Consider the following 27,400-nt stretch of genomic DNA (forward strand, 5'->3'; position numbering starts at 1 on the left):
TGGTTGGACAATAGTCTTTTTTGCACTGAATACCTGAATTAGACCCTGCTGCCATGCTTCACAAGTTCTCTCGTGTATTTTGATCTACCCCTTCTTTAAAACAGAAACAGATTAAAGTGCAGAAGGGAACTTTTAATGCACAGTAACTGGGTCCACAAGCCATAGCTAGTGTATGATACAAATGAAGGGGTGCTAATTTGCGATAATGATTGTACAGACAAGCCCTAATATTATGACGAATCTGGTATCTACTCCATCAGAAAGCAGACAAGCCATTTTTGCAGAGAACCTGATTTCTACTGTCCTACAACACATAGCTCCAGAAGTCACTTTAGGATTAGAATCCTCCATAGTTGTAACATTGGGCTCAGCATTCTAAATTAATATTTCTAGCCATTGCTAATTAGGAATGCCACTTTGAGAGGCTTTCAGATCACAAGAGACTTACAGTTCAAAAAATCTGATTTAATTCCTGTATTACATATTTTAGAAATCATATAACCAGACTGCATTTTTATTATAAAACTGTAAAAATCACTCAATAAAATTGACTGAACAGCTCTAATCTTTTCACTTTGAATAGCACATACTTTATAAAACAGGAAAAGCTGATCTGTAGTGATTGTGTGACAGGATGTTTGATTCATTTAAGAAAAAAGTGTAAAATCACCTCAGATTCACAGAAGGAACAGAACAATTTATAAACTCACCCTGGATTATAGGGATTACCATTGTTCAACAATATTAAACTGCCTAGTTTAGTGTTCTAAAGCATACAGAGCTTGCCTTATAAACCATACAGACCTTTCTCAGATGCATTTAGCTGTCTGAGGAGACTATGTTTTAAAGCACAGATTAATAATACATTGGAACCATTTGTGCAATGCCTAAAGCACTGAACATTTTTGTTTGCTTCTTTCATGTAGTATGCTGGTGAAATACTCCCTCAGTAAAAATGAATTGAACCTCAAGGCCCAGAATTCATCAAATTTATGATTTAATGAAGGATATTATATTCAACTAATGGCTTTGCATATTAGCAGCCAATCATAAACATTAACTTGGTTAAGATTAATATAGAATTGTGTGTGTTTTCCTGCTTTGCTTCTCCATGTTTCCCCTTCCAGGCACATCTAACACCGCATTACGTCCTAACCAGTTCCCTCAGCTATCCTCAGGGTTAAGGCTGACCCCACGTAGAATGAGCAGCATCCAATATAATATTTAAAAATATGCTACCTGTGGCAGAAATTATTTTCCAAGAGAAACATGCTTTCAGAAGCTGGAAAGGAATTTTAAAGCTGTTCTATACATATACCAGACACCATTGCTAGGCTCATTTTCCAGTTGTGGATTTTGGACTTGGGGTCTATGTATCGTAATTGCCAAACTCTCAAAACACAATTTTCAGAAAAGACAAATGATGATAGGAGTCACACAGTAACAATAACTGCCAATTATTTTTAAATGTTTTTGATTCAACTCTTTCTTCAATCACACAAAAACAAGCATTTATGTGCATGTGTGGGAAGGGAGATAAAAAAAAAATCAATTCAATATAAGCTCTCAGTTGAAGCCTGAATAACACAACCTACGTATGTGTTGCCCTTTCAAATCACAGTCTATATAAACTTCAGATAGAAAGATCACTTTGATATGCTACACAAGAGACTTAAAAGATTTATTTCTTATCCATCATAGTAGTCTATTGGCTAAAAGCTGTAATCAAATGTACTCTTTTCATTACAGGGACAGGAGACAGCTCTCTCAAGCAAAGAAGGCTGTAAAATAATCTATCAAAATAGTACAATCTTTTAGAGAGACTATTAATTATGAAAAAAGTAAAATTCATCAAAAAGTTGAAACAAATATACTGTTTAGTGTCATGTTTATGTGTACCTATATGTAGAACAGGTTACTCGTAAGATACAGTAAGCCATGTTTAGAATCATAGAACACTAGAACTGGAAGGGACCTCAAGAGATCATCAAGTCCAGCCCCCTGCCCTCATGGCAGGACCAAGTACCGTCTAGACCATCCCTGATAAATGTCTATTTAACCTGAGCTTAAATATTTCCAGAGATGGAGATTCCACAACCTCCCTAGTAGAGATGCTGCATTTTTTTCTTTTTACTGAATGTTTTAGAATATAATCATTTTGTTTACGTTGTTTTATGCACACGATCAATGCCATCAACAATAAAATGCATATTTTTACAGGCTACATTCTATTCTCAGCTGCACATATACATTGATTTCAACATAAGTTCCATAACAAAAATATTCATTCAGCAGTAGAATTTGGCTTGAAAGATAGTGGGTGGCATTTTCAATACTACTTAAGTAACTCATGCGCACCAGTCCTACTGAAAGGCAGTCATTCAGGCACTTGGAAAAAGTCTATCCAGTGTACTGACTACATCTTGCAGTGTAGCAGGAGGAACTACATTTATGGTCTGTAACACCAAAATAGTAGCTCACATCTAATCTTTTAAATTTCTCAGATATTTTGTTACAAATAAGTTGCTATTACTTTTGGGATCACATTTTATTTCTCCCTTAAATCCCAAACAGTGAAGAAATCACAATTTTTAGAGCCATACGTTTTATGGGACACAAAAACACAGTGAAGTTTTTATCGAATGAGTGGATCAAAATTTGTTTTGGGGAAGCACGTCACACTAACTTATTACTGTTCTAAAAATCCCCAGTGTTAGGGATACTCTTTTATTACATGTAACCATTCACCCTCCCCATATCTAACTATAATTTGTAGGAACATTCTATGTCCATTCTCTGCCCAAAGAAAATATGTTCAATAAATAGCAGAGTCAATTATTTAAATATACCACAGACTAAAATCGCTTTAGTTCAGCACCCTCGAGACCTGATTGGTGCGGAACCAAACCACGGGAAGTCAATATTGTCTAGCAGCATTACCAACACTTTCACTGCTTTTAGGGATCTTAGAAGACATTTAGGGGTAAATTAAAGCTAAATAATAGTACAGAACACTGAGAGCCAGGGCTGGTGGCTGTAAACAAACTTTATGGGACTGTGGGAAACTTGTCCACACCCATGATGATTGGACATCAAGCTAACTAAAATGATGCTGGACCATGGATGTTGCCAGACCAGAGTGTGCTGAACTAGAGAGGTTCAACCTGTACTTGACAGAACATCCACTTACTTTTCATCCCACACGTGATCACCCCTGTGAAAGATAACCAGGTTATTTTTAGTGTCCAGAGCCAATCCAGAAACTTGGCCGAGTTTGAGGTTTACTCCAGGCCAGTCCACAGCCTCTTCTATGTGGAAATCTAAAAAGAAATTAAATGAAGTGTATTTATATAACAATATGAAATTGGTAGAAAATTAACTGCTTTATGATAGGACATGCAAATTACCTTGCATGCACTATTTCTGTTAAATGTGTTGCCATTTGATTCCAAGCAGTAATTTTCTTATGATAAATGTATATCATGCACAAGCAGTGGCATCTGAGCTATGAAAAATGGCAGAAAAATTGAGACCCTGTCTTTGATTTTCTCTTCTCCATCTTAGCATACTGCTAAAAACAGCATATTGTTTTATCATCAATTGTATATGAACCTATCTCAAATAATCAGCATGTTTAATTAAACACAATTGTATTATTCATAAATTAGTTACATTTTATTATAGGTTGTACCTCTGGAAACCAGCCTTCTCTGGTCCAGCAACATCCGTGGTCTGATAGGACCATGGATGCTCCTGGACCAGAGAGCCCAGGAGCCTAAGAGCAGAAGGGACAGCTGGGACTGGGGAAAACAGCATTGGTACTCAGCTGGAGGCAGCGGAGGACTGGAGCTGGAGCCCCCACAGTAGCGCAGGGCTGGGGCCAGAGTCCCCCGATAGTCTTACAGCAGTGTGGGGCTGGAGTCTTCTGGCAATCCCCAGGAGCATGGGGCCAGAACCCCCTGGAGTGTGGGGCTGGGACCAGAGTCCTGTGGCAGCATGGGGCTGAAGTCCCTTGGCAGCACCCAGGAACACAGGGCCAGAGCCCTGCAGCAGTCCTCTGGAGTGGGGGAACTGAGGCTGGAGCCCAGCGGCAGCCCATGGCAAACGGGGCCAGAGCACCACAGCAGGAGCCAGAGCCTGTTCTGCTCAGGGAACTGGCAGCAGCTGGGCAAGCAACCCAGCCAGTTTGGGGGGGGGGGGGGAGGAGCAAGGCAGGGTGCCTGCTGGGGCAGGCTGCAAGCAGCGTGGACTTGAAGGCTGTTGGCAGACCTTCTCTGGTCTGGCAAATTCTCTAGTTCAGGACCAGTCAGGTCCCAAGGGTGCTGGACCAGAGAGGTCCAACATGTAAAATTATTTTAATAGTTTCCAGTTTAGAATGGTATAAAAATAGGTGACTGAAAAGAAACAGGGAGAGCCTATCATGCTTTTCAAAACAAGAATGTTCTATAAAAACACAGGGACGAAGGAAGCAACACAAAAGAATGAACAATGATGTGGGTCCAAACAAACTTTAAATAGTTTGCTGGATTTACTCGTCCACTTTCAGGAGTCAACCACCTCCTTTCTTATGCAGAGCCTGCATATCCTGAGATCACAAATTACATAGCCCCAAATAATTTATTAACAAAAAAAGCTACACATTATTATTAAGTAGTATCTGAAAAGACCTAAAAAGTGGAGTGGGGTAGGGAAGATCTGTACTCATTTATCTCATGACCCATTTTATTTCTGAGGACATATATATCAGTTAACTTTTACATAACCCAGATATGATTTTCATAATGTATGTCAAAAGCATAGGAATATAATAAGAGAGCCATTCTACTAATATGAGTCCATCTCCTTATCCATGAAACCATTTATCATCATATCCAAACCAAAAAGAAAAAATAAAGCTAGGAAGTAGACATGTAAAATCTCAGGTAGGTGGTTAACTGGTTAAACGAAGTGTTCAACTGGTTACTCATGGCAGGGGGCTTTTCCAGCCTGTCAAGTCACGGTCTGCTCCAGCCTGTCTGGGATGAGCAGTGCCCACTACACCACAGTAACAAAATTATTTCAGCACTGAAGAATTTTTTGGGGGGGCTGTTCCACCTTATTCTTCTAGCAATGAAATTAAGTGAATTCAGGGACTGCTTGGCCAAAATAAAATACTTTAGAAATGTATCTAATAGCTTTGTGTCCCAAGACCTAAAATTCAACCATCTTTTGTCCATCCCATCCAGCATGGATTTACAGTGTATTAGATTACCAAAGCCATTGGTAGCGGCAGCTATAATCTCAGTTAATCATTCTGATTTACAATCTTCCAATGGCTTCATATATACTATACTTATTTTCAAATAAAATAAAATGATGTAACATTTTCATTTTAAAATGTAAACACTATAGAGATTGAGGAGTTTTCCGTATGAACTATCACACTACTTGCAATAAGCTCGAAATATTTCTTGTGTGTGTCCCAGGCCTGAATTTCTGATCATAATCCATGTAGAAATCTGAGTTATGCCTTTCAGCTGTGAAGCAATGGAATCAACAATACTGGCTGGTCTTGTGGCCATCTTGTTTATTTGTCGATATAAACGCAGTAAGGATATTTCTGTATAACTACTGCTTGTTTAGATAAGTGTTTTTAAAATCAAAGTCTCTTTTTCCATCATATAAAAATTGAAAGTTACTTGTAAAACAAGACAATCAGGTCTATGAAACAGTATCTACTGCTTGGCTTCTCAAAGAGCATTGAGTCAGGCCTGGGGAGACACTTTGTTTTCAGAAGGCTTGAAACTGTTCCCTCTAATACTGAAGCAGGTGGTCAATAAAAATGGAAAGACTTTGAATAGTTTGTAAAATTGTGTTATGCCACAAGGGCTTGTTAAGTGGCTACTCTAAATAGCAAAAAGACTAAGGAATAGTTTGTGGCCCAGAAGGTCCAGATGTTTTAGTTCATTGCCAGATGGAGCTGACTGTTCATTTTGTTAATGGCCTCCATAGCCAGGGTAAGAGAAAACAATGCTCCATGCCCTTGGGAGGCACGTAGTATTGTTTTGTCAGCCTGCAGTATAGCAGCAGTATTGCCACATCATATGTGCTAGGGCCAGGAGGGCATCATGCATGAGAAAGGTGATGGTAACCTTGAGGAGATGTATGCAGGATGTCTGACAGGGAATGCTGGAGTTTCTGTATACTCTCCAATGGAATACATAGGCTCACCAGTGTATATTTAATAATGTTTTGAAAGACCATGAAATTCTCAACGTAACATGATGCGGGAAGCATGACAGTGGTGAGGTGGACAATTTGTGGGAAGGCAGTGTTTCTTCTCTTTCACCTAGCAGAAAGAGAAACCACGGGTGGCTGATGTTTCTCTAGACATGTCTTATGAGATGGGACCTTGTAAAGGTGGTTGTCATAAGGTGCTGCAATAAGTTCTCGGTGCCGGGACATAAAAGAAGAGGGTAGGACCCAAGGCCGTCCTTGCCAGGGTTGATGGGTTAATCTTCTGCTGGGAGTTTCCACCTCCAGGAGACTATAATGTGGAGGAATCTTGGTTAGACACGTCAGAATTGGAGAGGCCATCATCATACCTATCAAACGGACACATGGTGTTGGTACCAGTAGTAGAGTCAGTACTGAGGCCCAAAGAATGTCTTATTATTGTACTGGTAATGAAGGTCAATGGTGGGTTAGGTAATGACTCTACAGGGACTGGTGACCATGTCTGTACCAGAGGACAAGTATCATTGAAGGTGGCATGGTAAGAGGGTAAGCAGCTCTGGGAGGTTAGTTAATACTTGTGGAGAGTCTCTTGTTATCACTCCATAATGGTGATTCACGCTCTTCTGAAATTCAGTGGTTCTCATAGAATAAGAGCTTGTCTGGTTCTAGTTACTCTGCATAGGGACCCCAGGAGTTGCTGTAAGATGGTTACCAAAGTGCAATGGGGGTACCCTTCAGGCCTGGATACAAAAAACTGTACCCGGTGACTACTTTAGCTGGGTTTAGAGTCTTAGTTTCAAAGGCCATTCAAGGTTGTTTTCCTAATGGATTTTTGGTATGGTCATCTTAACTGGTGCCATGGTCTTGGTATTAATGGTGAGGGGAGCCCATATTGGGACAAGAAGGCTGGAATGGCAGTGGGTCTGCCCCCTCCCTTCATTCCCTTGTAGCAGCACACAAGGATGTCCAGAGCACAGGCACAGACCTGCAGATACTGCTGACTTAAATCTCTGAGGCTATGTCTACACTATCAAGTTATTTATTTCAGAATAATAACTCCTGAAATAACTATTTTGAAATAATTCCTCTTCACAAGCAGGAGTTATTTTGAAATAACAAGCCAATCATTTTGAAACAACAGGCTTGGTATGGTGGGCGCTCACCTTGTTCTTTCGAAATAAGGGGATTTAATTTAAAATAATTCCCTAGTGTAAACATGCCCTCAGAAAGAGTGCAGGATTGCATGGGCATCCTGATGTGCAGCACTCATAGGTATACTAGTTGAAGATGAATGTAATGGTACGTGGGTGCATACACATACATATGTATACAAATACACACATGGAAGTTATTTACCAATTTAGGTAAGAAAAATGTTGAGATGTAGATATTGAAAAAAACAAAAGTGAAATATAACTGAAATTAGAAACTTAAATAGAAAGTGAATCTAGTGCTAGGAAACCTTAGGCGTTTCAACTTTAAGAATCACAAACTTGACAACAGGAACTGGCAACTAAGAATGTGAAATTTGAGATTGTTTTATTTTTCCTATCTTCATCTGCAGCCATAGAACAGGATGGTACCATTATTATTTAATAAAATCTACATAAGTAAAACAATTAAATTAATTTTGCATTCAACATATCTAGTTTTTTTTCCAAACATAAGAACCCACACATATGTTAGTATGCATATTTTCCCTTCTAGAAAGTAATGTGTGACTGAAGATTTTCCACTTTATTATAATCATTTTTTTGCCAAAAGGTGGCGCTGATAACTTCCTTGTTGTCCAGAATTTCTGTGAATAAGCAGTGCTATACAGATTAAAAAGGGAAAATAAACTTCAATTTTAAAATATTTAAAGAAAAATTTTCAATTTTGCCTTTCTTGTTTCAAAAATTTGCAACCAACTCCTTTGCTTGCAAACAAAAATACTGACACCACACCACTAATGAAAACAAGCTGCTGCTTCTTTCCGTAATTAAGATTTCATACCAAATGGGACAAAAGTTTCAGAGGGGTAGCCATGTTAGTCTGTAACTGAAAATACTTAAAAAAATGAATAGTCTGCAGCAAATGGTGCAGCAAGTCAGGATTTTATTAAGTTACCTGACATTCACCCACTCAATCAGTTAAAATAGAAAGGAACTTACCCAAATATATTCTTTTCAAAATCATATTGCTTAACCTTCTGGACCTAGAGAATTAATTTTGCAGGAAAATATGTACTTCTTGGTTATAGGGCTTGATTTTCTGTGTGCTAGCAGTTGAACTTCACTGTCTTTAATAGTAATATTCCTGATTTATTAGACTTGTATACAGGAAAAGAAATTCAGGCCCATAGTAATGAATATTCCTCATCCTTTCCTCCCTGCCTTTCTGGCCAATAACTGTGGCTGTATTTTATTTAAAGCAAATAGCAACACCCAATGTTATAAGTCCACTTCTTGGGTTTTCTATTAAATTCTAAATCTTATAGATAGAGATTATTATATTGCATTTGAAGTGCATGTAAGCAGAAGTCATTACATGCTAATATTTTAAACTGCAAATAAAAAACAAATGGATGATGAATAATTTATGTTGGTAAGGAAAATGTATTTTGAATCAGCAAGCTGGCTATTTGCAACATAAAGGCAGCCAGTGCTGCTACAGCTCTGACACACACAAATGGCTGCCACACATACATAGCAGATACTTTTAAGAGATACTCTTCACATGCTGTTATATTTGCCTTTCCACATTAGCAAGACTAAACACAATCAATATCACAGAGACCACAACATAAGTAAAACAAATATGCCTTTATGGCTTTTGCTGTCATAGAAACCTGAAGGGAACGTGTTTTAATCCATGAGTTAGAGTTGCTAATCCTGGTTTGAAATACAGAAATAAATATTGACTTTCTGGAGTACTCCTCAATAATAACTACTTCCTCATTTAGGGGAAGGGAACGACAAGCAATAAAGCTTGTAAAATCTTGATGTGTGACCAGACAAGTCAGTTGAAAGAGTCAACAAGGGTGTAAAGATCACCTTCATTAATAGTCATTTCAAATGAAGCTAGTTGCATAAATGGAAAAATAAACACCTGAATTCACTGTGATATGCAATGTGCGTTTACTTCAATTTAGCAGAATGCCAAATTAACCAGTTTGTTCAACTCTCAGTGTTTCAGTTTAACAGCCCCCAAAATAAACTATTTGTATCTGATTATTTTAACTCAAATTTTCAGCAGATTATAGACTCTTTTTATAATGGGAGGGAATAGTTTATGATTTATGTAATCACCAAGATATGTCAAAATTTTAATAATTTGATATTTTTGTGAAATTATTTCAAGCATCAACTTACATTCCCTTCAGATTTTGCTAATGTGGATCACAGCTCTTACTTTGTAGTACATTACTTAAAATGAACCCCTAACCCACCTTCTGTATGTTCTTTTTCCCAACTTCCCTCACCACGCTGTAAAGAGAAATGCCTGTTTTCTGGTGGCCTCAGGGTGGATTCTAGTCTGTGAAATTTGTGAATCCTGTCTCTGGCGAGACTAGTATTGGCCCTTTCATCATGATTTGTAACCTCTCTGCCATCAAACCAGCCAAGATCCTTCTTTTGCACTACATTAGCAATCTCAACTACAAGATCTGATTCTGCCTTTTCGGTAGGGTTATACTTATGCACATGAACAACATCTTCCCTTTCTCCTAGCAGCTTGGAAATGAGAGAATAGAAATCACCTGTACAAAAAAAGAGAAAAGATGGGGTGGGGGGGAGGAAGGAGATTATGAAAGATTATAAAGTCTTATACAGTTTAACCAAAGAAAGTATTCATACAGTCATTGGTATGGCTAGTGTAAGTGAACTGTTTTCTCTCTTTCATCAATCTGAATGAAGAGCCTATGGCAATGAAGAGATATCAACCCTTTATAATCTTTAATTTACATAATAATGCCAATTTTTTCCTGACATTTCAGAACCAAAAAAGAGCACATCACCTCTCTAAAGAGTTTCTTAGGAATAAAAGAATGCATCCATATTTCAACAAGAATTTCAATAAAAATATTTACAGAGCACTCTGCTGGATTTAAAAGCAAAAGAACTGCAGACTTATAAAAGAAAGATGAGAATTTTGTAGCCTTGTCAATTTCATCATTTCTGAAGTCAATGATAATAGGCATACATTTCAAAACATCTTTTTTGAAAAGTATTGTTGCCCCAAGCTACAAGAAAGAAAACCTAATCTGCAATAATTTCAACATAACGTGCTGCAGAAAGCAGACTCCCTATCTACAAGATATATTTACAGACAATTTTTAACTAGACATAGTAGCATTCTTCAATCCATTATTTCAGAAGACTCTTTCCTAAAAATCACTTCCCAAGCAAACAGGAAGCAATTGTACCTATAGCATTGTAACAAGTCAGCATGCAGTCTCATAATCTATCATGCCTCCAGCAAGCTCTCTCTATAATGTTGGATCAAGAACACAGAAAACGAAAAATTATTCTAAGTGTAAAATGTATATTTTCCTGCCAAAATTAGACCAGTCTGAAGTGGTTTTAACCAGCCTGATTCATGTTTAATCCTGTAAACCAGGAGTGGGGAACCTTTTTTGGATCAGGGCCACTTGTGGTAAATACATAGTGAGGAGCCCTTTATATACACCTAATGAAGAGATAAATTATGATTAAGGAATTCATTATTTAATTTTAAATTACCTTTATAGTACCATATATATATTTTAAAAGTTTTATATTAAGTAGTAAGAAGTCAGAAAGATAACTAAGCTTCACTTGTTCATGGATAATTCATCATCATTAACCTGGTATGGGGAAAATTAAGTCTTTAAAAAAACCCAAAGAGATTCTGTCATGTTTATAAACAGTCCTGGTTCAATGATTTCAACTAGGCTTCTAATCCCTGGACTTTGAAAAAGAATATCCCAGGTGAAAACTTCTGTCAGATAATGATAGATGAAGTAAGAGGGCCAATTTCAGCAAAATGAACAAAGCAAATTAGACCCAAACAAAATTTGTTATGCTATCTATGCTTGAATGCCACAGAAAAACCCATTCTAAATAGCAGCCTACTGCTAAATTCAACAAACTTGTCCAAACACAGATTCATAAACCCACTACCCCAGACATTTGTGTCCATCATATTGTATTCTGTGAAGGTGAAAAGGGCTCAAGTTGCTAGAATCTCAGGCAAACAGAAAGAAGGGCTTTATTTCTGACTAAAAGAAAAGCCCGGCGCTCCTAATAATTCTGAGTCAGATTTGAGTAGTTTTCTTTTGGTTTCTGCTCTGCAGTAGGGATTGCCTGAGGCAACAGTTCTAAGTCAGGGGTTAGGGGCCTCCTGGGTGCCCAGGAGCAGATTTCAGGGGGTCCACCAAGAAGAGCTGGCAATAAACTCACTGAGGATAAGGGCAGAATTCCAAAGTCCCTCTGACCCAAGTCTTACCACCCAGGCTTCAAGCTGAAGCCTGAGTAGCTTAGCTTCATAGAGCCCCCAGTGGTGCGGAGTCCTGGACAATTGCCCTGTTTGCTAATCCCTAATGCCAGCTCTGGCTTTTATATGCAGAAAAACAGTTGTGGGACAGGTGAGCTGTGGAGTTTTTATAGCATGTTATGGCCTCAGAAAGAAAAAGGTTGAGAAACGCTGACCTGGAGCAAGTCTACTTATGTAAGCGGGCGAATGGTCCTGCTATTGTGGGGAACTTTCCTGGCTTCTGTACTACCCTGATGAAATGTGTTGCATAAAAAAGCCTCCGCCTCAGCTCACTAGATTTATATACATAGATTTTCTAAAGCTACACCAAACTGTAAGGTCTAAGGTTTTAAAATGCAATTTAGTGTGATCCTTGCCAATCTTTGTAATCTGTGTAACTCTCAAATTTACTGTAAACTGCAACTTTGTAATCTTTGTAACATGCAGCCACTTTGCGTGTAACTTTCCCTAAACTGTACCCTTAGACTACTAATCACCTGATCAGAATAGGGCTGGTGACCATGAAATACTCAGGAAGATTAGGTAAGTTACAAAAGCAGAAACCCCAATAATAATGGGGGATTTCAACTATCCTCATATTAACTCTGAACATGTCACCTCAGGATGGGATACAGAGATAAAATTTCCAGATTTCATTAATGATTGCTTCTTGGGATCCTGGAATCCATAAGGGAAGAGACAATTTTTTATTTAGTCCTATGTGGCACACAGGGTCAGATCCAAGAGGTGAATTTAACTGAACCAATCAGAAATAACAACCATAATGTAATTAAATTCCCCACAGCAATATTTAACTTGAAAAAGAAGAACACAAAGATGAGGAGCTGAGTTAAATGGAAATTAAAAGGAACAGTCACAAGACTGAAATGCCTGCAAGCTGCATGGAAACCATACTGTACCATAATAGTGGCTCAAACTAAATGTACCCCATCTTCCCCTACCCCTAAAAGAAAGAGCAGTAAGAGGTTAAAAAAAAAACCAAAAAAAACTATACACCCATCGTGGCAACAGAATAAGAGGCAGTTAGACACAAATTGGTATCTTAACAATTGAAAGTCAAATCCTACTAATTGAAATAGAAAAAAATATAAACGCTGGCAAATAAAGTGTAAATGTATAATTAGTCAGGCCAAAAAAAATGCATTTTAAGACCAATTAGGTAAGAAACCATTTTTTAAAGTATAGCAGAGGCAGGAAATCTGACAATCAATTGGGCCATTGGACACCCAAGGTCCTAACAAGCATGCAAGGAAGACAAGGCCATTGTGAAGACACTAAATTAATTCTCTGCATTAGTCTTCAATGAAGAAGAATGGAGCTTCCTATACCTTAGCCATTCTTTTTAGGTGACAAATCTGAAGAACTGTCTTAGATTGAGGCATCAGGAGAGGTGGTTTTGGAAAAAATGATGAATTATAAACAGTAGTAAGTAACCAGGACCAGATGGTATTCACCAAAGTAATCTGAAATTTCAGAACTATTAATTGCAGTATGTAAGCTATTGCTTAAATCAGTCTCAGTACTAGATGACTGGAGGATAACTAATGTAATACTGATCTTTAAAAAAGACTCCTTAGGCAATTCTGGCAATTACAAGCCAGTAAGCCTAACTTCTTTACCACACAAACTAACTGACACAATAAAGAATAGAACTATCAGACACATAGATGAACACAATATGTTGAGGAAAAATAAACATGCCTTTTGTAAAGGGAACTCATACCTCACTAATCTATTACAATCCATAGAGAGGTCATAAAGTACGGACAAGGTTGATCAAGTGGATATAATTAACTTGAGTTTCACAAAGTTTTGATAAGGTCCCTCACCAAAAGGTCTTAAGCAAAGCAGGCAGTCATGGGATAAAAAGAAAGGTTCTCTAAGTATCAGTTACTGCAGCAATTCTCAAACTGTGGGTCGCGACCCCCAAGAGGGTCACGAGCAACTTAAAGGGGGTCGCAGGACAGTCCATTTTTGGGGGGTTTTGGGACAGTCCGGTAAAAAAATTTGAGAAAATACCGGACATGTGCAATGTCCAGTATTTTCTAGTTTTCCAGCTAGGCGCCCGATGGAAGCCTGGCAGGGGCAGGGTAGGGGCTGGGAGGCAGGGCATGATCAGCGCTGAGAGCCTCTGGTTGCGTGTGATGCCTTGGGGAGGAAGGGAAGCCCTACTTGTACGTGCTCCTGAGCGCTGTTCCAGCGCGTGGTGGAGCTGAAGCAGAACTCACTTGCACGTCATCGAGACTGTGCGTGGGACGGGCAGAGCCCTGGGATCTGCATGTGCCCGGGTCAGTCCCGCTCCCTGCCGGCCAATTTGCGCTCCCTCCACCACCCTTCCGTCTGGCCGGTTCTCCCCCCACTTCTCCTCCCTATCTTCCCCGGCCAGCCCCACTGCCCCGCCAGCCCTGCTTCCGGCAGCCAGTTCTCCTCTCCTTCTCCTGATGTCCCCAGGCCAGCCCTGCTGCATGCCCTCCCCCCCCCCAGCCCTGCTTCCTGCTGGCCGGTTTTCTTGGCCAGCCCTGCTGCCCCCAACTTCCCCCTCTCCCACTAGTCCTGCTTCCCACTGGCCAGTTCCCCCGCCTGATCTCCTCCAGCCAGCCCCGCTGCCCCCAACTTCCCCTTTACTCATGGAGCAGTGGGGGGGGGGGGGGGGGGGGAGGGAGTGTCACACAAATTCATTTAGAATTTTAGGGGGTCACGGTATTACAAAGTTTGAGAATACCTGAGTTACTGATTAAAAGATAGGAAAAAAAGAATAGGAAGATGATCAATTTTCACAGTGGAGACAGGTAAATAGCAGGGTCCCCCAAAGATCTGTACTGAGATCAATGCTGATCAACAGTCAGAAATTATCTGAAAAATGGGGTAAACAGTGAGGTGGCAAAGTTTGCAGATTACTCAGAAAAATTAAGCCTAAAACTTACTGTGAAGAGTTACAAAGGGATGTCACAAAACGGGTGACTGTAACAAGATGGCAGATGAAAGTCAATATTGTTAAGCGCAAAGTAATGCACATTGGAAAATAAAATACCAAACATACATGTAAAATAGTGGGGGTCTAAATTAACCGTTACTATTTAAGCAAGAAATCTTTGAGTCACCGTGGCTATTTCTTTGAAAACATCTGCTCAATGTACAGTGGCAATCAGAAGAGCTCACCAAAAGTTAAGAACCATTAGGAAAGAAATAAATGATAAAAAGGTTTATCATGCCACTATAAAATGCATAGTGGCCTCACACTTTGAATACTGCATTCAGTTCTGGTTGTCCCATCTCAAAAAAGATATATTAGAACTGAAAAAACTATACTGCGGAGCAACAAAAATGATAAGGGTATGGGACAACTTCCATCTGGTGAGAGATTAAAAAGACTGGTACTGTTCTGCTTTGAAAAGAAAGGATTAAAAGGGGATATGAAAGAGGTCTATAAAACTGTAATTGGTGGATGTTTAGAAAGTGAATATGGAAATATTATTTATCCCTCCACAGAACACAAGAACCAGAAGTAACCCAATAAAATTAAATAGACGGCAAGTTTAAAATCACTAAGGGAATTTCTTCTCACACAGTACAGACAATCGGTAGAACTCATTACCATGGGAAGTTGCAAAGACAAAAAATATAACTATGGAACTGTTAGCAAAGAACATCAGGGATGAACCCTAATACTTGCGTGTCCTTAAGCATCTGGTTGCCAAAAGATGAAACTGGACAATAGGGGATGGATAAAATGTTCTGTTCATTCCTTCTGAAGTATCTGGCTCTCACTACCGTCAGAAGACAGGATATTTGGCTAGTTGGACCATCGGTCTGACATGGTAGGGTCATTGTTATGTTTTTCTTATGTGAAATACATAAACACCTAATAAAATGCTAATTAAATAAACTTATGAAGAAAACTAGTGCTATTAAAATGACTTTGGTCAATTGTGTAGTCATTGGAGTATCCATAATATGACAGCTAATATATTAAAGAAACTTATAAGAGAACATAAATTTCATACTGTTACCGTGTTCCCTGTGGTCACCTCGAGTTCGGGTGAGCCCACGTTCCGCTAGGGGCGTACTTGTCTAGTGACTGACCGCCTGATCGCGGTCCGAGGCTTAAAGCTCCGGCGCCCCCGGACTTCAATGGGCCTGAGGGGGCCGGGAAGGGGGCTTGGGCCCTCCCACACTCCGAGCCCCGACCCAGGGCCCTAAGACAGGGACATCTGTCCCTAACAGTGGAGGGGGTCGGGTCCCCCAAACCCTCCACTCGCGGGGTCCGCGGCCCCGCCCTGGGTCTCTTCTTCCCGGCTCAATCCCCATGGATTCCCCAGCTGGGGGATAGACTCACCCTGAGTCCCTTCCTCCGGCGGGGGTCCGTGTGCAGGGGTTCTCTCACGCTCCGCTCTCCTGGCAGGGGTCTGGCCTCCTTCTACCTCCTAGAGTCCCCCCTTTGGCTTGGGCTTTTGCCCTTTTGAATCTCCCTCTCCACCACCACCTGGGCGGGCTCCCCCTCGGCGTCCGGGACCCTGCCCTTCTGTGCGTCCCGTTCGGCGCTTTCTATGATGTCATCCGGCCGCGCTGGACCGTCCTCTCGGCTGCCGGCCGTCCCTCCTCCTATCCTGGCTTCCGGGTTCCCCGTGGCCGGACCTCTCCCGTCCGCCCGCCTTCCCGGGGACCCGCTCTCTGCCCTGGTGCCCAGTTCAGTGCGGGGGAGCGCGGACAAGGCGCCTGCCCCGTCACACATACCTATACTCTTCCTATTCTTTTATTAAAAATGATTACAACTATTCCGCACTTCAATTCCCCCTTTTTGTATGATTAAAGACATCAATAGTAATTCATTTTAGTTAGCATAAAACACTTGTTAAATTATTCTGTTTCACAGAAGGTGTTGGAAGACCTTTCACTACCAGAGGTCATACAGTGTTTTCCCTCTACAAATTGTATTTTTGTCATATCCTTTCTGTCCTGGGAATACAGCAGTTTGTGTTAACCTTTGAGCTGAAAGATTGATTATACTGTGCCACAAAGACTACAACAGGGACAATTTTGAACAAACAGAATGAAACACATTAAGGCCTTTTCCCACAAGAGGAGAAAAGATGCTTAATAGACACTGTGGTGAATGGTATGAACAGATAATAGTGTTCTCAGTGCTATACATGTACTAATTTGTCTAAGTTACTGTAGACAAAAAAATCTGAGTAATAATTATTTGCTTTGACTTTCCCCTATGACTGGCAAAGGATATAGTACTATATTTGGTTTAGTAATGGCAGAAAGCACTCAAGACTCTGAGCATGTCTAAATCAGAATATTCACTACAGTTTTATATACACATTATCTATATACAGTAAAACTCCAATAGTCCGATATCCAATTGTACGGCACTCCCAATAGTCCGGCATCAAAATGGCAAGAGCCTAGTGAGTGAGTTTTGGCAAAAAACGAGTCACAAGGCAGCAGCGGCAGCAGCTGAACTGAGAGAAACCGGACAGGACCGAGTCAGTCTGTCACTGGCATTGTGTGACGCTGGACAGTGCTTGGTGCGCTTGTGCGTCCACAGATGTCTCCGTTTGAACTGCAAAGAAACATGGAATTTTCTCCTGTTTTAGCACTAATTTTTGTATAATTTCTGTGTGCCCGACTGGAGCACTAACTGACAAATACAAAGAAACACATTATTTGTATCAATACAAATACTCAACAGCTATGAGTAAGAGGAAAAATCTTACCTAAAAAAGCAAAATGAGTGGGTCTGATTCTCCCTTCATTGTACCCATGTAAAATGGAATAACTCTGCTGAAGTCAATGACTCTATGATAGTGGAAAACTGGGACCCAATCAACATTTAAGAATACAACATTCCTTTTTCTAGACTTTTCAACGGGTTTGATGTCTTAAAACACAACTTCAAATGGACAAGACAACCGAGATCTGGTTTCCATAGAAACACATTAGATGAAGATGTGCACACCAAATAGTAGTCTCATAGCAAACAAGACTGCATTGCAGAGATTGTCCTTTGAAAACAACTGGAAGTATTTCAAACCCCCTCTTTCAGAACACATTTATTTTTCTTAACATTAATGAATGCTATCAAACAGAAAACAAAACAACCTTCCCACATATTATAGTATTCATTGCTAACATAGCCATGATCAAGATATAAGTCACTTCTCAAAGTAAATCTTGGTAGGTGTTTATAACATGACTTGTTTATTTAGCATTGCACTGGAACATCAAATAAGCATGATCAGTCTGAATTTACTACTTTATAGAAATATACATCTGGAGTAGACTAATGATGCATCTGCTCTGGAGCTAGAAATGTAATTTTCAGTTTGGGTAGAAATATCCATGCTGGCTAACAGAACTTGTGTTTTAAAAATACAAGTGAATCTGCAGCAGTTCAAGTGGGAGGATGATTAAGCTGCCCAGAGTATGATCTCATCGGAAGCCCTATATATGTACACACTTAGATGGTCAATCCATCTTGTGTCTCATGCCACTCTGGCTGTTCTGATATTTAGCACACAAGCTTCATCAGACTTATTGTGGGGATTTTTTCTTGAAGTGGAAATTACGAGGCCAGCTCCACTGTATACATACTTTAAGATGTGTTTTAAATATGCACTTGTAAAAACAGGATTTCGTAATTTAAAGTACTTTTAGTCAAGCTACTCTAAAATTTGTGATTTTATGAATTCCAATTTTTTATTTAATTGTTACTTTTAGTGATCTGAAGTATTTAATTTTACAAAAAGTGTTTTTCGTGCATGTGGTACATTCATCATTTTGGATAAGTTACTCAAAAGTCATCAGCAATTTCCTAACTCTGTGGCCAATGAAGTCAAAGGGAATTTTCACCATTGTCTTCAATGACACCAGAAAGGCTAATTCTGAGAGCAGTTTTGAAAAATCCCATCCTGTAATATGAGGTTACAATTTGCTGTAACTGACACAGGGTATGTCTACGCTACCACCCTAGTTCGAACTAGGGTGGTTAATGTAGTCAATTGAAGTTGCAAATGAAGCCCGGGATTTAAATATCCTGGGCTTCATTTGCATCTTGCCGGGCGCCGCCATTTTTAATCCCCGGTAGTTCGGACTCCGTGCCCGCGGCTACACCCTAGGGTGGTAGTGTAGACATACCCACACTTAACTCATTACAGGAATCTAGCAGTTCCACTTAGATCTTTAATGTTCGCTTCCAAGATGTAAAGACCAGCTAAGTTCAAGAAAAAATACATCAGTGAAGTTTGACATCATAGTGTCTCCTTGGGGAAAATGCAATATCAAATCAATATTCTTAACAGTTGCCCTGGTATTATATATGGTCCAAATGAACCAAAAATACCGGCAAACTGTAATATTTCTCTCAATGTCTGATGTGACATAGTATCTAATCAAATGCAATATTTACTGAGAAGAATTACAAAAGGGAAAGATTGATAGCAGCTGTACAAAGTATATCAGTATTAAGCCTTATACACTATGCTTAACTCATTACATATTGCATCAATACAAAGGTTTTCTTTCCATATTATTCCACAAAGTGTCAAATTGCTATGCCATTTTTAATTCAATTTTAAATTTTAATTTTCCTGATTTTGTTAAAATGGTTTTCTAAAAGTATATCAAATACAGATTGTGTTAATTTAATAGATATGTTCATATTAAAGATATAAAAATATAACAGAACAAATTACTGAATTATCATTCTGTAGGACAATCACCCTCTTTTGAACCCATGCTATGGCACCCTGAATAGACAGATAAATTAGAATGGCGTTAGCAAATTAAACCAGGAACAGGGAAGTCTAATGAGATTAAATTGCACTAATGAATTTTACCTGCAAGGCTGGAGACCGGTAATTGACCAATTCCTCTTGAATTATTCATTATATAAAGCACAGCAACATAGTTGTAAAGAATGCAATACAGTTTAGATGATAAAAGGAAATATACATTACAAACGTTAATTCATAACATAATCAGGATATACTTTACTCCTGATTTAAGTTAATAAATCTTTTTTTGGATATCGCTAGAGTTCATTATACATACCCTGATCTAAAACCTCTTCCTCTTCTCTTTTTGGCTGCTTCAGTGAAGAACTATCATCTGTTTTCTCTGTTTCTGAAGAAGGTTAAGAATATACCAATAACTTCTTTGTATGTGGACTGAATGTAATATTTTCCTATAATTTTTTAATGTACTCTAGATTTGCTTTCTATATGTATTGCTCAAGGAAAATAGATAAAGCACAGTACAGTAAATGAAACATATGCATGAGATTATTAAAATATATAATATATTAAGTTTCATACAACTGACCACTATAATTATTCTAAAATTAAAGCAGGAAGAACCAGTGACATTACAATATATTACTTTGCGATTGTAAGACAGATGTGTTTTAGAAAAATTAAGTTTCACAAAAACTTTCTGAGGTAGATTTTCATTACCTCAATTTTAAAAATGTGTAATTCAGAGAGACGTTAAAGTTGCTTTCCAGTTAAGACTCTGGACTAGATTTCAGACTACAATGAACTGGTAGCTTGAAACAGAATTCAGGATACCCAGCTTCTAGTCAATGTTCTAACTCAGCAGACAACACATCCTCATTTATGAACGCCTGACAGACAGTTTAGGGTGGGAGTAATGCATGAGGGAGCTCAACTGTGTGGCACAATCTTCTCTTATGTCAAGCCAGCAGTAGCTAAAAATATCATGGACATGATGTATTGTAACCCACAGAAAATGGGACAGGCAAATTACAATACGAAACACTTATTTTATCGGCAGTATAGGATATGATATTTTGGGAAGACTAAGAGACATCGTAGTTGCACAGGCCACTCAATGTAACGATAAAACTAAGGCTGCACTATGGGAGGAAGGAAACATTGCAATCCTGAATGAAGAAGTAAATAAAAGAATAATAAAGCAAACTTCCACAAGTCACTTCTTCCAACAAGTCAGCATTTACTAACAATACATCTAAGACCTATGCATTTCACGTATTTCAAAACAATCTAGATTCTTTTAAAAAAATCCTTATAAACAAATTGTATAGTTAAGCATCTCTCTCATATAGCAAGCTAAGAGTAAAACTGATCTCAGACATTATTATTTTTACCTTCATGATGTCCATGTGTCATCATGATCATATCAGATTTGACTGGAATAGGAATATTTGCCTCCTGTGGAATGTTTCTGAACATATCTGGGTTTATATTCTGGGTACAAGTCATATATGACACAGCATGTTTGGCCTCCATATAATACATAATGTAGAAATTGCACATTTCATCGCTGGCTGTGCCCCTAAAGCAAAACAATATAGAATGTATTTTAAGAGAGAGTAAAATGTGAGCTGTGCATACAGATCCTACCAAATGCAAGAAAAAACTTCTTTTAGTCTTCCAGCAACCGATAAAAAAGTTGAACTGAGGCTTTTTTTTTATGAAATTCCCATTACAATATGCACCACAGCTTTTTAAATATATAAAGCCTCTTTCTGTTTACACTGTGGTATACCAGAATGCAGAAATTCCTTAACCATCCAAGAAAATATTTGAGAATACTTTGGTTTGTGTTTTGAATATAAACAAAATGGCATTAAGTTAGCACGTGTTTAGACAGCTCCTCTTCTCCCTGCTCTCCTTGTCTCTCTTAGCACAGTGAGTTTGTTTTGTTGAAAGGAGTTAACCAATTATCAACCACTTATTCCATACCTTAAAGATTCTTTGCTGCAGTCTCTTTCAACCTAGATGCTAAGTCTTATTTACAAACCATCACAAATAATTTATGTTTAATTTCAGTACCTAGCATTCAATGCTATTATCTTTTTCAGAATCTAATTTTTCCATTTATTGCCAAGCATGAGAGGTGTAATGCAGCACCAGAGTCAGGTTCACTACATAATAAGACACTTTCTAGACAGATAAGGTGGTACTGCAGTCTCAATGGCTTCGTCTAAACTGCATGCCTTTTTCGACAGAGGCTTTGTTGACAGATACTGTTGACAAAGCCTCTGTCGAAAAAGAGTGTCTAGATTACATTATGCGGATTGAAAAATCGATACGCTTTTTCGAAAAAGAGCATCCAGACAAAAAAAGAAGGCACCCAGAAGTGCTTTCGGCAGGGCATGGGGGCAGCCTTTATTTCCAGGTGCTGCTGCATGCCCTTTGCAGAGATGCGTGCTTAAAGGGATCCCCCTGGACAGCCATTGCTCTGCTCCTGCTTCTGGCTTGCTTACCTCCAAGAGGGAAAGCAAAGCTGCTGCAGTGCTTGCTCTGCTTATCTTGTTTCCTGACACCACAGCAGTTTATTTGCAGGTTTTTTTTGCTGCTTTTCACTGTTTTTGGCCATTGAGCCTGAGCTGCCCATGGGCAGGCGATGGCCCCACACTGCCATGCTGCAGCTTCTGCTGCATCTGTATGACTCTGTTATGAATCTCTTGCCCCATACGAACCCAGACCACACTGAGGAGACCCTTGCCCCCATACTGGAGGACTACCAGGCAAGGGCAAGCAGGAGTAGGGGATGGAGTGGCACTTGGAGGACGCTCCTCGGCCACCCCTGCACTGATGCAGGGGTGGGGGACGTCCTGACAAGGGGAGAGGTGGGTTGGGAGGGTCCCCCCGCAAGCGCTTACATAACTTAACTCCCTGGTTTCTGTCTGTCTATTTGTCTCATGCTGCAGGTGATGAAGCCATCAATGAAGAGCTGCTGAAGAGGCTAGTCTGTCTCAGGGACCTGGACAACATCTTTGCCGGGTTTGCTGCCCTTGGCTTCCCGAACTGTGAAGGAGCCCTCAATGGGACACACATCGCAATCCGTGCACCGCCCATCGAGCAGCCCAGTGTATAAACAGGAAGGGCTACTATTCTATGGTGCTGCAGGCTCTTGTCAACCACTGGGGACACTTTATGGACATTTGTGTCGGGTGGGCGGGGCGGGCACATGATGCCCACATATTCCGCAACTCCTACCTGTACTGCAGGTTGCAGGCAGGAACATTTTTCCCCCAGCGGCACCTTGCACTCGGGGATGTGCAGATGCCAGTGTGCATAGTGGCCGACATGGCCTACCCCCTGATTCAGTGGCTCATGAAGCCCTACACCTGGATGCCACCTAGATGCGACCGAGGAGCTTTTCACCATGCATCTTAGCCAGGCTTGCATCCAGGTGGAATGCGCCTTCGGCCGGCTGAAAGGGAGGTTGCCTCCTCACATGTCTGGAGATGGGCGAAAGCAACATCCCGGAGGTGGTGGCCGCATGTTGTGCCCTCCATAACCTAGTGGAGAGGAAAGGGGAGGCCTTCCTGCTGGGGTGGGGGACAGGTCCTGATGGTGAGGAGAGGCAATTTCAGCAGCCCTGGATGGCTGCCATCCGCCAGGCTCACCAGACTGGTGTCCAAATCCAAGAGGCCCTGAGGGAGAGATTCTTGGAAGGAGCCCACTGACTCTCCCCAGGGCCTCCCCGATGGGGGTTTGGCCTGCCCACACCTACCTTTCCCTCCACAACCGTCATGCTCTTCCCATTAAGAAGACATACAAGACCTGGTTTTCTTTGTAAACAGAATTTTTTTTTATTAGACACACTAGCAGTAAAGAAAATGTGTGAACTGTGTAACAAAACTTTCTTTTTTTTTTACTGTTGAACTATTTATAAACAAAGTAAATCTGTCACTCAAAAATAAAGATTTTGTAACATAACTGAAATGTCCTTTAACTGGAGTGATAGGGGACTAGAAACCTGGAGGGGGGAGGGGGCTTAAATAGGCAGCTGCTTCCCTGATCGCAGGGTCCTGCCACCTTCCTGCGTCCTGGCACCACCCCGGCCTTAGGATCGGGTGGAGCAAGAGCTAGTCCTGGCATGGACGGGGGGGATAAGGGCGGTGGGGAGGCAGCTGTTGGGCCTGTGAGGGCTCAGGAACAGGAGGGGAAGGGGAAGCTGGAGGGGCTGGAGGAGAAGGGGAGGCTGGAGGAGCAGAGGCCTGGCGTACAGGAGGAGCGGTGCCCGTGACATTGTGGCACAGATGGAAGTGTGCTGCTGGACCAGCTCGTCCAGCAGCCTGGTGCACCACTTGGCCTCTGCCTCCATCCTCTGCTGAAGGGTCCTGTTGAGGTCCTACAGGGCCACTACGTGCTCCCTCAGAAAACTTAATCACAAGTGTCTGAGAGAAAGCAGCCTGTATCGCATGAATGATGCAAAATACTATTCAACAATAAATACTACTCCTGGGCTTCAGGAAGATGTGGGCTATTCAGTATTACTACATTACTTCAAGAGAAATCCACTCATTATGAAGAGCAAGCTTTTCAGAAAAAAAAAACACATTATGATTTAAATAAACGGCCTTTTGTTACATAGGCCTGATTTTTGCTTCAAGCCATACAGGCTGCTATATACTTTATTTATAGCTGCATGTTTGTAGATACATTCTTCAGTATTCCTGACAATTGAATAAGCAGGCTTTTTTAATGGGAGGTTCACAAAAGGTAGTTTACATTAAGAAACATTTTTTAATTAGCTTGCACAATTAGCCAGACAGACTACGCTCATAAAAAAGGAATGGGGGTGGACTATTAACGTTTGCAAAAGACGTCAATGCTAACTTTTCTAGTGGCATCATGAAGCATTCATTTATTCACCATAGCAACAATAACGACACCAGTCAGAGAGGAAGAGACAAGAAAAAAATATTCCAAAAGGGGAATTGGTTTCTCCATGCTTTGGAAATTTAGCGTCCTTTGGGGACCACAGATACTAGCTTCTGCCTTGGCAAGCTCCGTTTAAGCTTTTAAAAATCATTCACTTTCTCAGTGTAATTCTGATAACTGCAAGTATAATTGCCTCCTTTTAAAAACGTAAGTAAAATGGTGATGTGCAACTCAACTGAACTCTGGTTCACTTGACATATCTTGACAGTGTCAAAACAATATTTCGAAGAAATAAAATGTAATATACTGGATACTATTTAGGAAATTAAGGAAATAATTTGCTAATAGTAAGTTTTAGTTAATATACTGAATCTTACATTCAAATATTCAGACTTCTGAGAAATATTCAGTTTTATGAATGAAAGCGTTATTAACGAATACAAGAACTGATACAGAGATTCAAGGGCTTTGATTCACACTCTTGGCTTGCACAGCCAACAGTTATCAGAGGGATTTCTAGCTATAATTTTGTCAAGTGGACAGGTACAGATGTAATGAATTCATGTATTCATGATTCAATAAAGCCATCTTTAATAACATGCAGGATAGTTTTGCTATGGGCACATGAGAGTACAGCCCAAGAATGTTTTCTTGCAGGGTATCACAGGGGTCTAACATCTTTACTTACTCGATCGACATGTGCATGAAAATTAGCGGGAAGACAGTTCAGTTTGTCATTGAGATTTTGAGCTGGGGTTCATATTATGTGTGTGTTGGGATAACACAATACTGATGTAAAATGGTATTTATATCATTATTATAACTTAATATTTCCTAAATTGTTACAAAGGACTTGCACAGGAGGCATGGGAAGTGAGGATTACAAGTTAAAACTGTCTGACACAATCCATTTTAAGCTTTCATTTGTTTATATTTTTTCCAAACTTTAATTATAGTGTGCCTCAGGCTGAAGTATTTTGGAATATTTCAGCTAAAATAGGACAACAAATTTTCTCCCTGTTGGTTCTTTTGCTTCAAGGAAAAGAAGGATGTATGTAGCCTGACTAGAATGCTTAGGGAGGAAGAGGGGTCTGGGATGAGATGATGAGACTGAGACAAGGACAAATTGGAGGAAACTAGGGTCTAACCAGTGAAGTACACAGCCCTTAGAACCCAGGATTTATGAGTCAATATTGCACTGCCCTCGGCAAATAGCTTTGAAACCCACTGTATTTCAAATGTCTATCACATCTCACGCTAGTAGCTAGCCCAATAGAGGATGACAGTCTACTACTGCCATTGATTACTCTGTTAAGCGGAAAAGGTCTATGTTACGTTCCTAACTATAGACCTGTTCAAGTGATATCAATCTCGGGACAAGATCACAGAGCAGCTGAATAAAGAATTAAAGGAATTAATGCAAACCAACTTGGGTTTATGGAAAATGAACAGGAGCAAACTAACTCAATAATTTTTAAAATTAGATTACAAGTTTGGTTGATAAAGATAATAGCGTTAACATAATATTCTTAGAATTCTGTAAAGTATGAGACTTGGTAATGTGTGACTTTTTGATTAAAAAACTAGAAAGATGTAAAATTAACATGGCAAACATATTTGGGTTAAAAGCTGGATAACAAATAGATCTCAAAATGTAATCATAAACGGGAAATCATCAAACAGTTGTGTTTTTAGTAAAAGCTCTGGTCCTATGCTATTTAATACTTTTATTAATATCCTGAAAGAAAATATAAAATTATTACTGAAAGTTTGCCGATGACACAAACACTGGGGCAATGGCAAATAATGAAGAGGACAGGGCACTGATACAGAATAATCTTGATTGCTTGGTAAACTGGGCACAAGCAAATAATATACATTTTAATATGGATAACTGTAAATGTATACATACAGAAAAACCCTCTCCTCTCCCCAAAAAACAAACAAACAAACAAAGACCTGAGAAAGCATTTGGAGGATTGGTGGATAACCACCTGAACATGACCTCCCAGTGTGAAACTGTAGCTGAAAGAGCTAAGGCAAACCTGGGATGCATAAACAAGGAATCTTGAGCTGGAATAGAGAAGTTACTTTACCTGTACATCTGGCACTAGTGCTAGCACTGATGGAATAACTGTGTCAAGTTCTACTACCCACAGTTAAAGAAGGATGTTGATAAAATGCAGATGTTCAAAGAAGAGACATGAGAATTATTAAAGAACTGGAAAAAGTGCCTTAAATTAACAGATTCTAGCAGTACATCTACATGGCAAAGCCCACAGCTATGAGCCTCAGAGCCTGGGTCCACAGACTTGGGCTCATGATTCCACACTAGAAGTAAGTGTGTTCAAACTTGGGGTGGAGCTCAGGCTCTGAAACTCAACTGCCTCCCTTGGTGCCTCCTCCTGGGGAACAAATATTTAATAATGGGTTTTTCTTCTAACAGAGCAAGGAATAACACAGATCCATTGAGTGGAAGTTTGAAGCTAGAAAACTTAGACTGAACTAAGGCATATATTTTTCCGAGAGTAGTTTAGCCACTGGATTCTCCATGACTGAATGTTTTTAAATAAAAATTGGTTGGTTTTATAATAAATATGCTGAAGAAATTATTTTGGGAAAGTCCTATTATGGTCTGTATTATACAGGATGGTGATTCCCAACCTTTTTTTATACTGGGGACTGGCAAACCCATTCACCAACTTTTGGTGGACTGGTAACATTTTACTTACACATTTGCATATTAATTATGCAAATAATTAATATACAAATATGCATATAAAATGTTACCAGTCCAACAAAATGTTACCCTGCCCCCAGATATGAACTGGTGACCAAGAGTACAGGTAGTCCCCGAGTTACGCGGATCCGACTTATGTCGGATCCGTAGTTACGAACGGGGATTTTCTCGCCCCGGAGGACTCGAGCGGCGGGACGCCTGGTCCCGCCGCCCACCTCCTCCGGGACGAGAAAAGCTACTCCCCATCTCCCTGGTCTGCTGCGGG

The 27,400-nt window shown here is 39.9% G+C and overlaps 1 protein-coding gene across 5 annotated transcripts in view; it reads right to left on the minus strand.

Moving 5' to 3' along the window:
- Positions 1 to 27,400, minus strand: part of PAM (peptidylglycine alpha-amidating monooxygenase) — a 262,921-nt gene that overhangs the window by 34,235 nt on the left and 201,286 nt on the right. For 3 of the 5 annotated variants that reach the window (XM_075932068.2, XM_075932066.2, XM_075932067.2), the window contains exons 13-16: positions 20,864 to 21,051; positions 19,789 to 19,860; positions 9,647 to 9,955; positions 3,191 to 3,320 (exon numbers count right to left, since the gene is read on the minus strand). In XM_075932068.2, the coding sequence (XP_075788183.2) occupies positions 3,191 to 3,320; positions 9,647 to 9,955; positions 19,789 to 19,860; positions 20,864 to 21,051 (699 nt within the window). The remainder of the gene's footprint in view (positions 1 to 3,190; positions 3,321 to 9,646; positions 9,956 to 19,788; positions 19,861 to 20,863; positions 21,052 to 27,400) is intronic. The other 2 variants (XM_075932070.2, XM_075932069.2) reach the window with 1 other exon arrangement.

The sequence above is a fragment of the Pelodiscus sinensis genome, chromosome 6, assembly GCF_052426305.1.
Source record: "Pelodiscus sinensis isolate ZL-2025 chromosome 6, ASM5242630v1, whole genome shotgun sequence".
Lineage (NCBI taxonomy): Eukaryota > Metazoa > Chordata > Testudines > Trionychidae > Pelodiscus > Pelodiscus sinensis.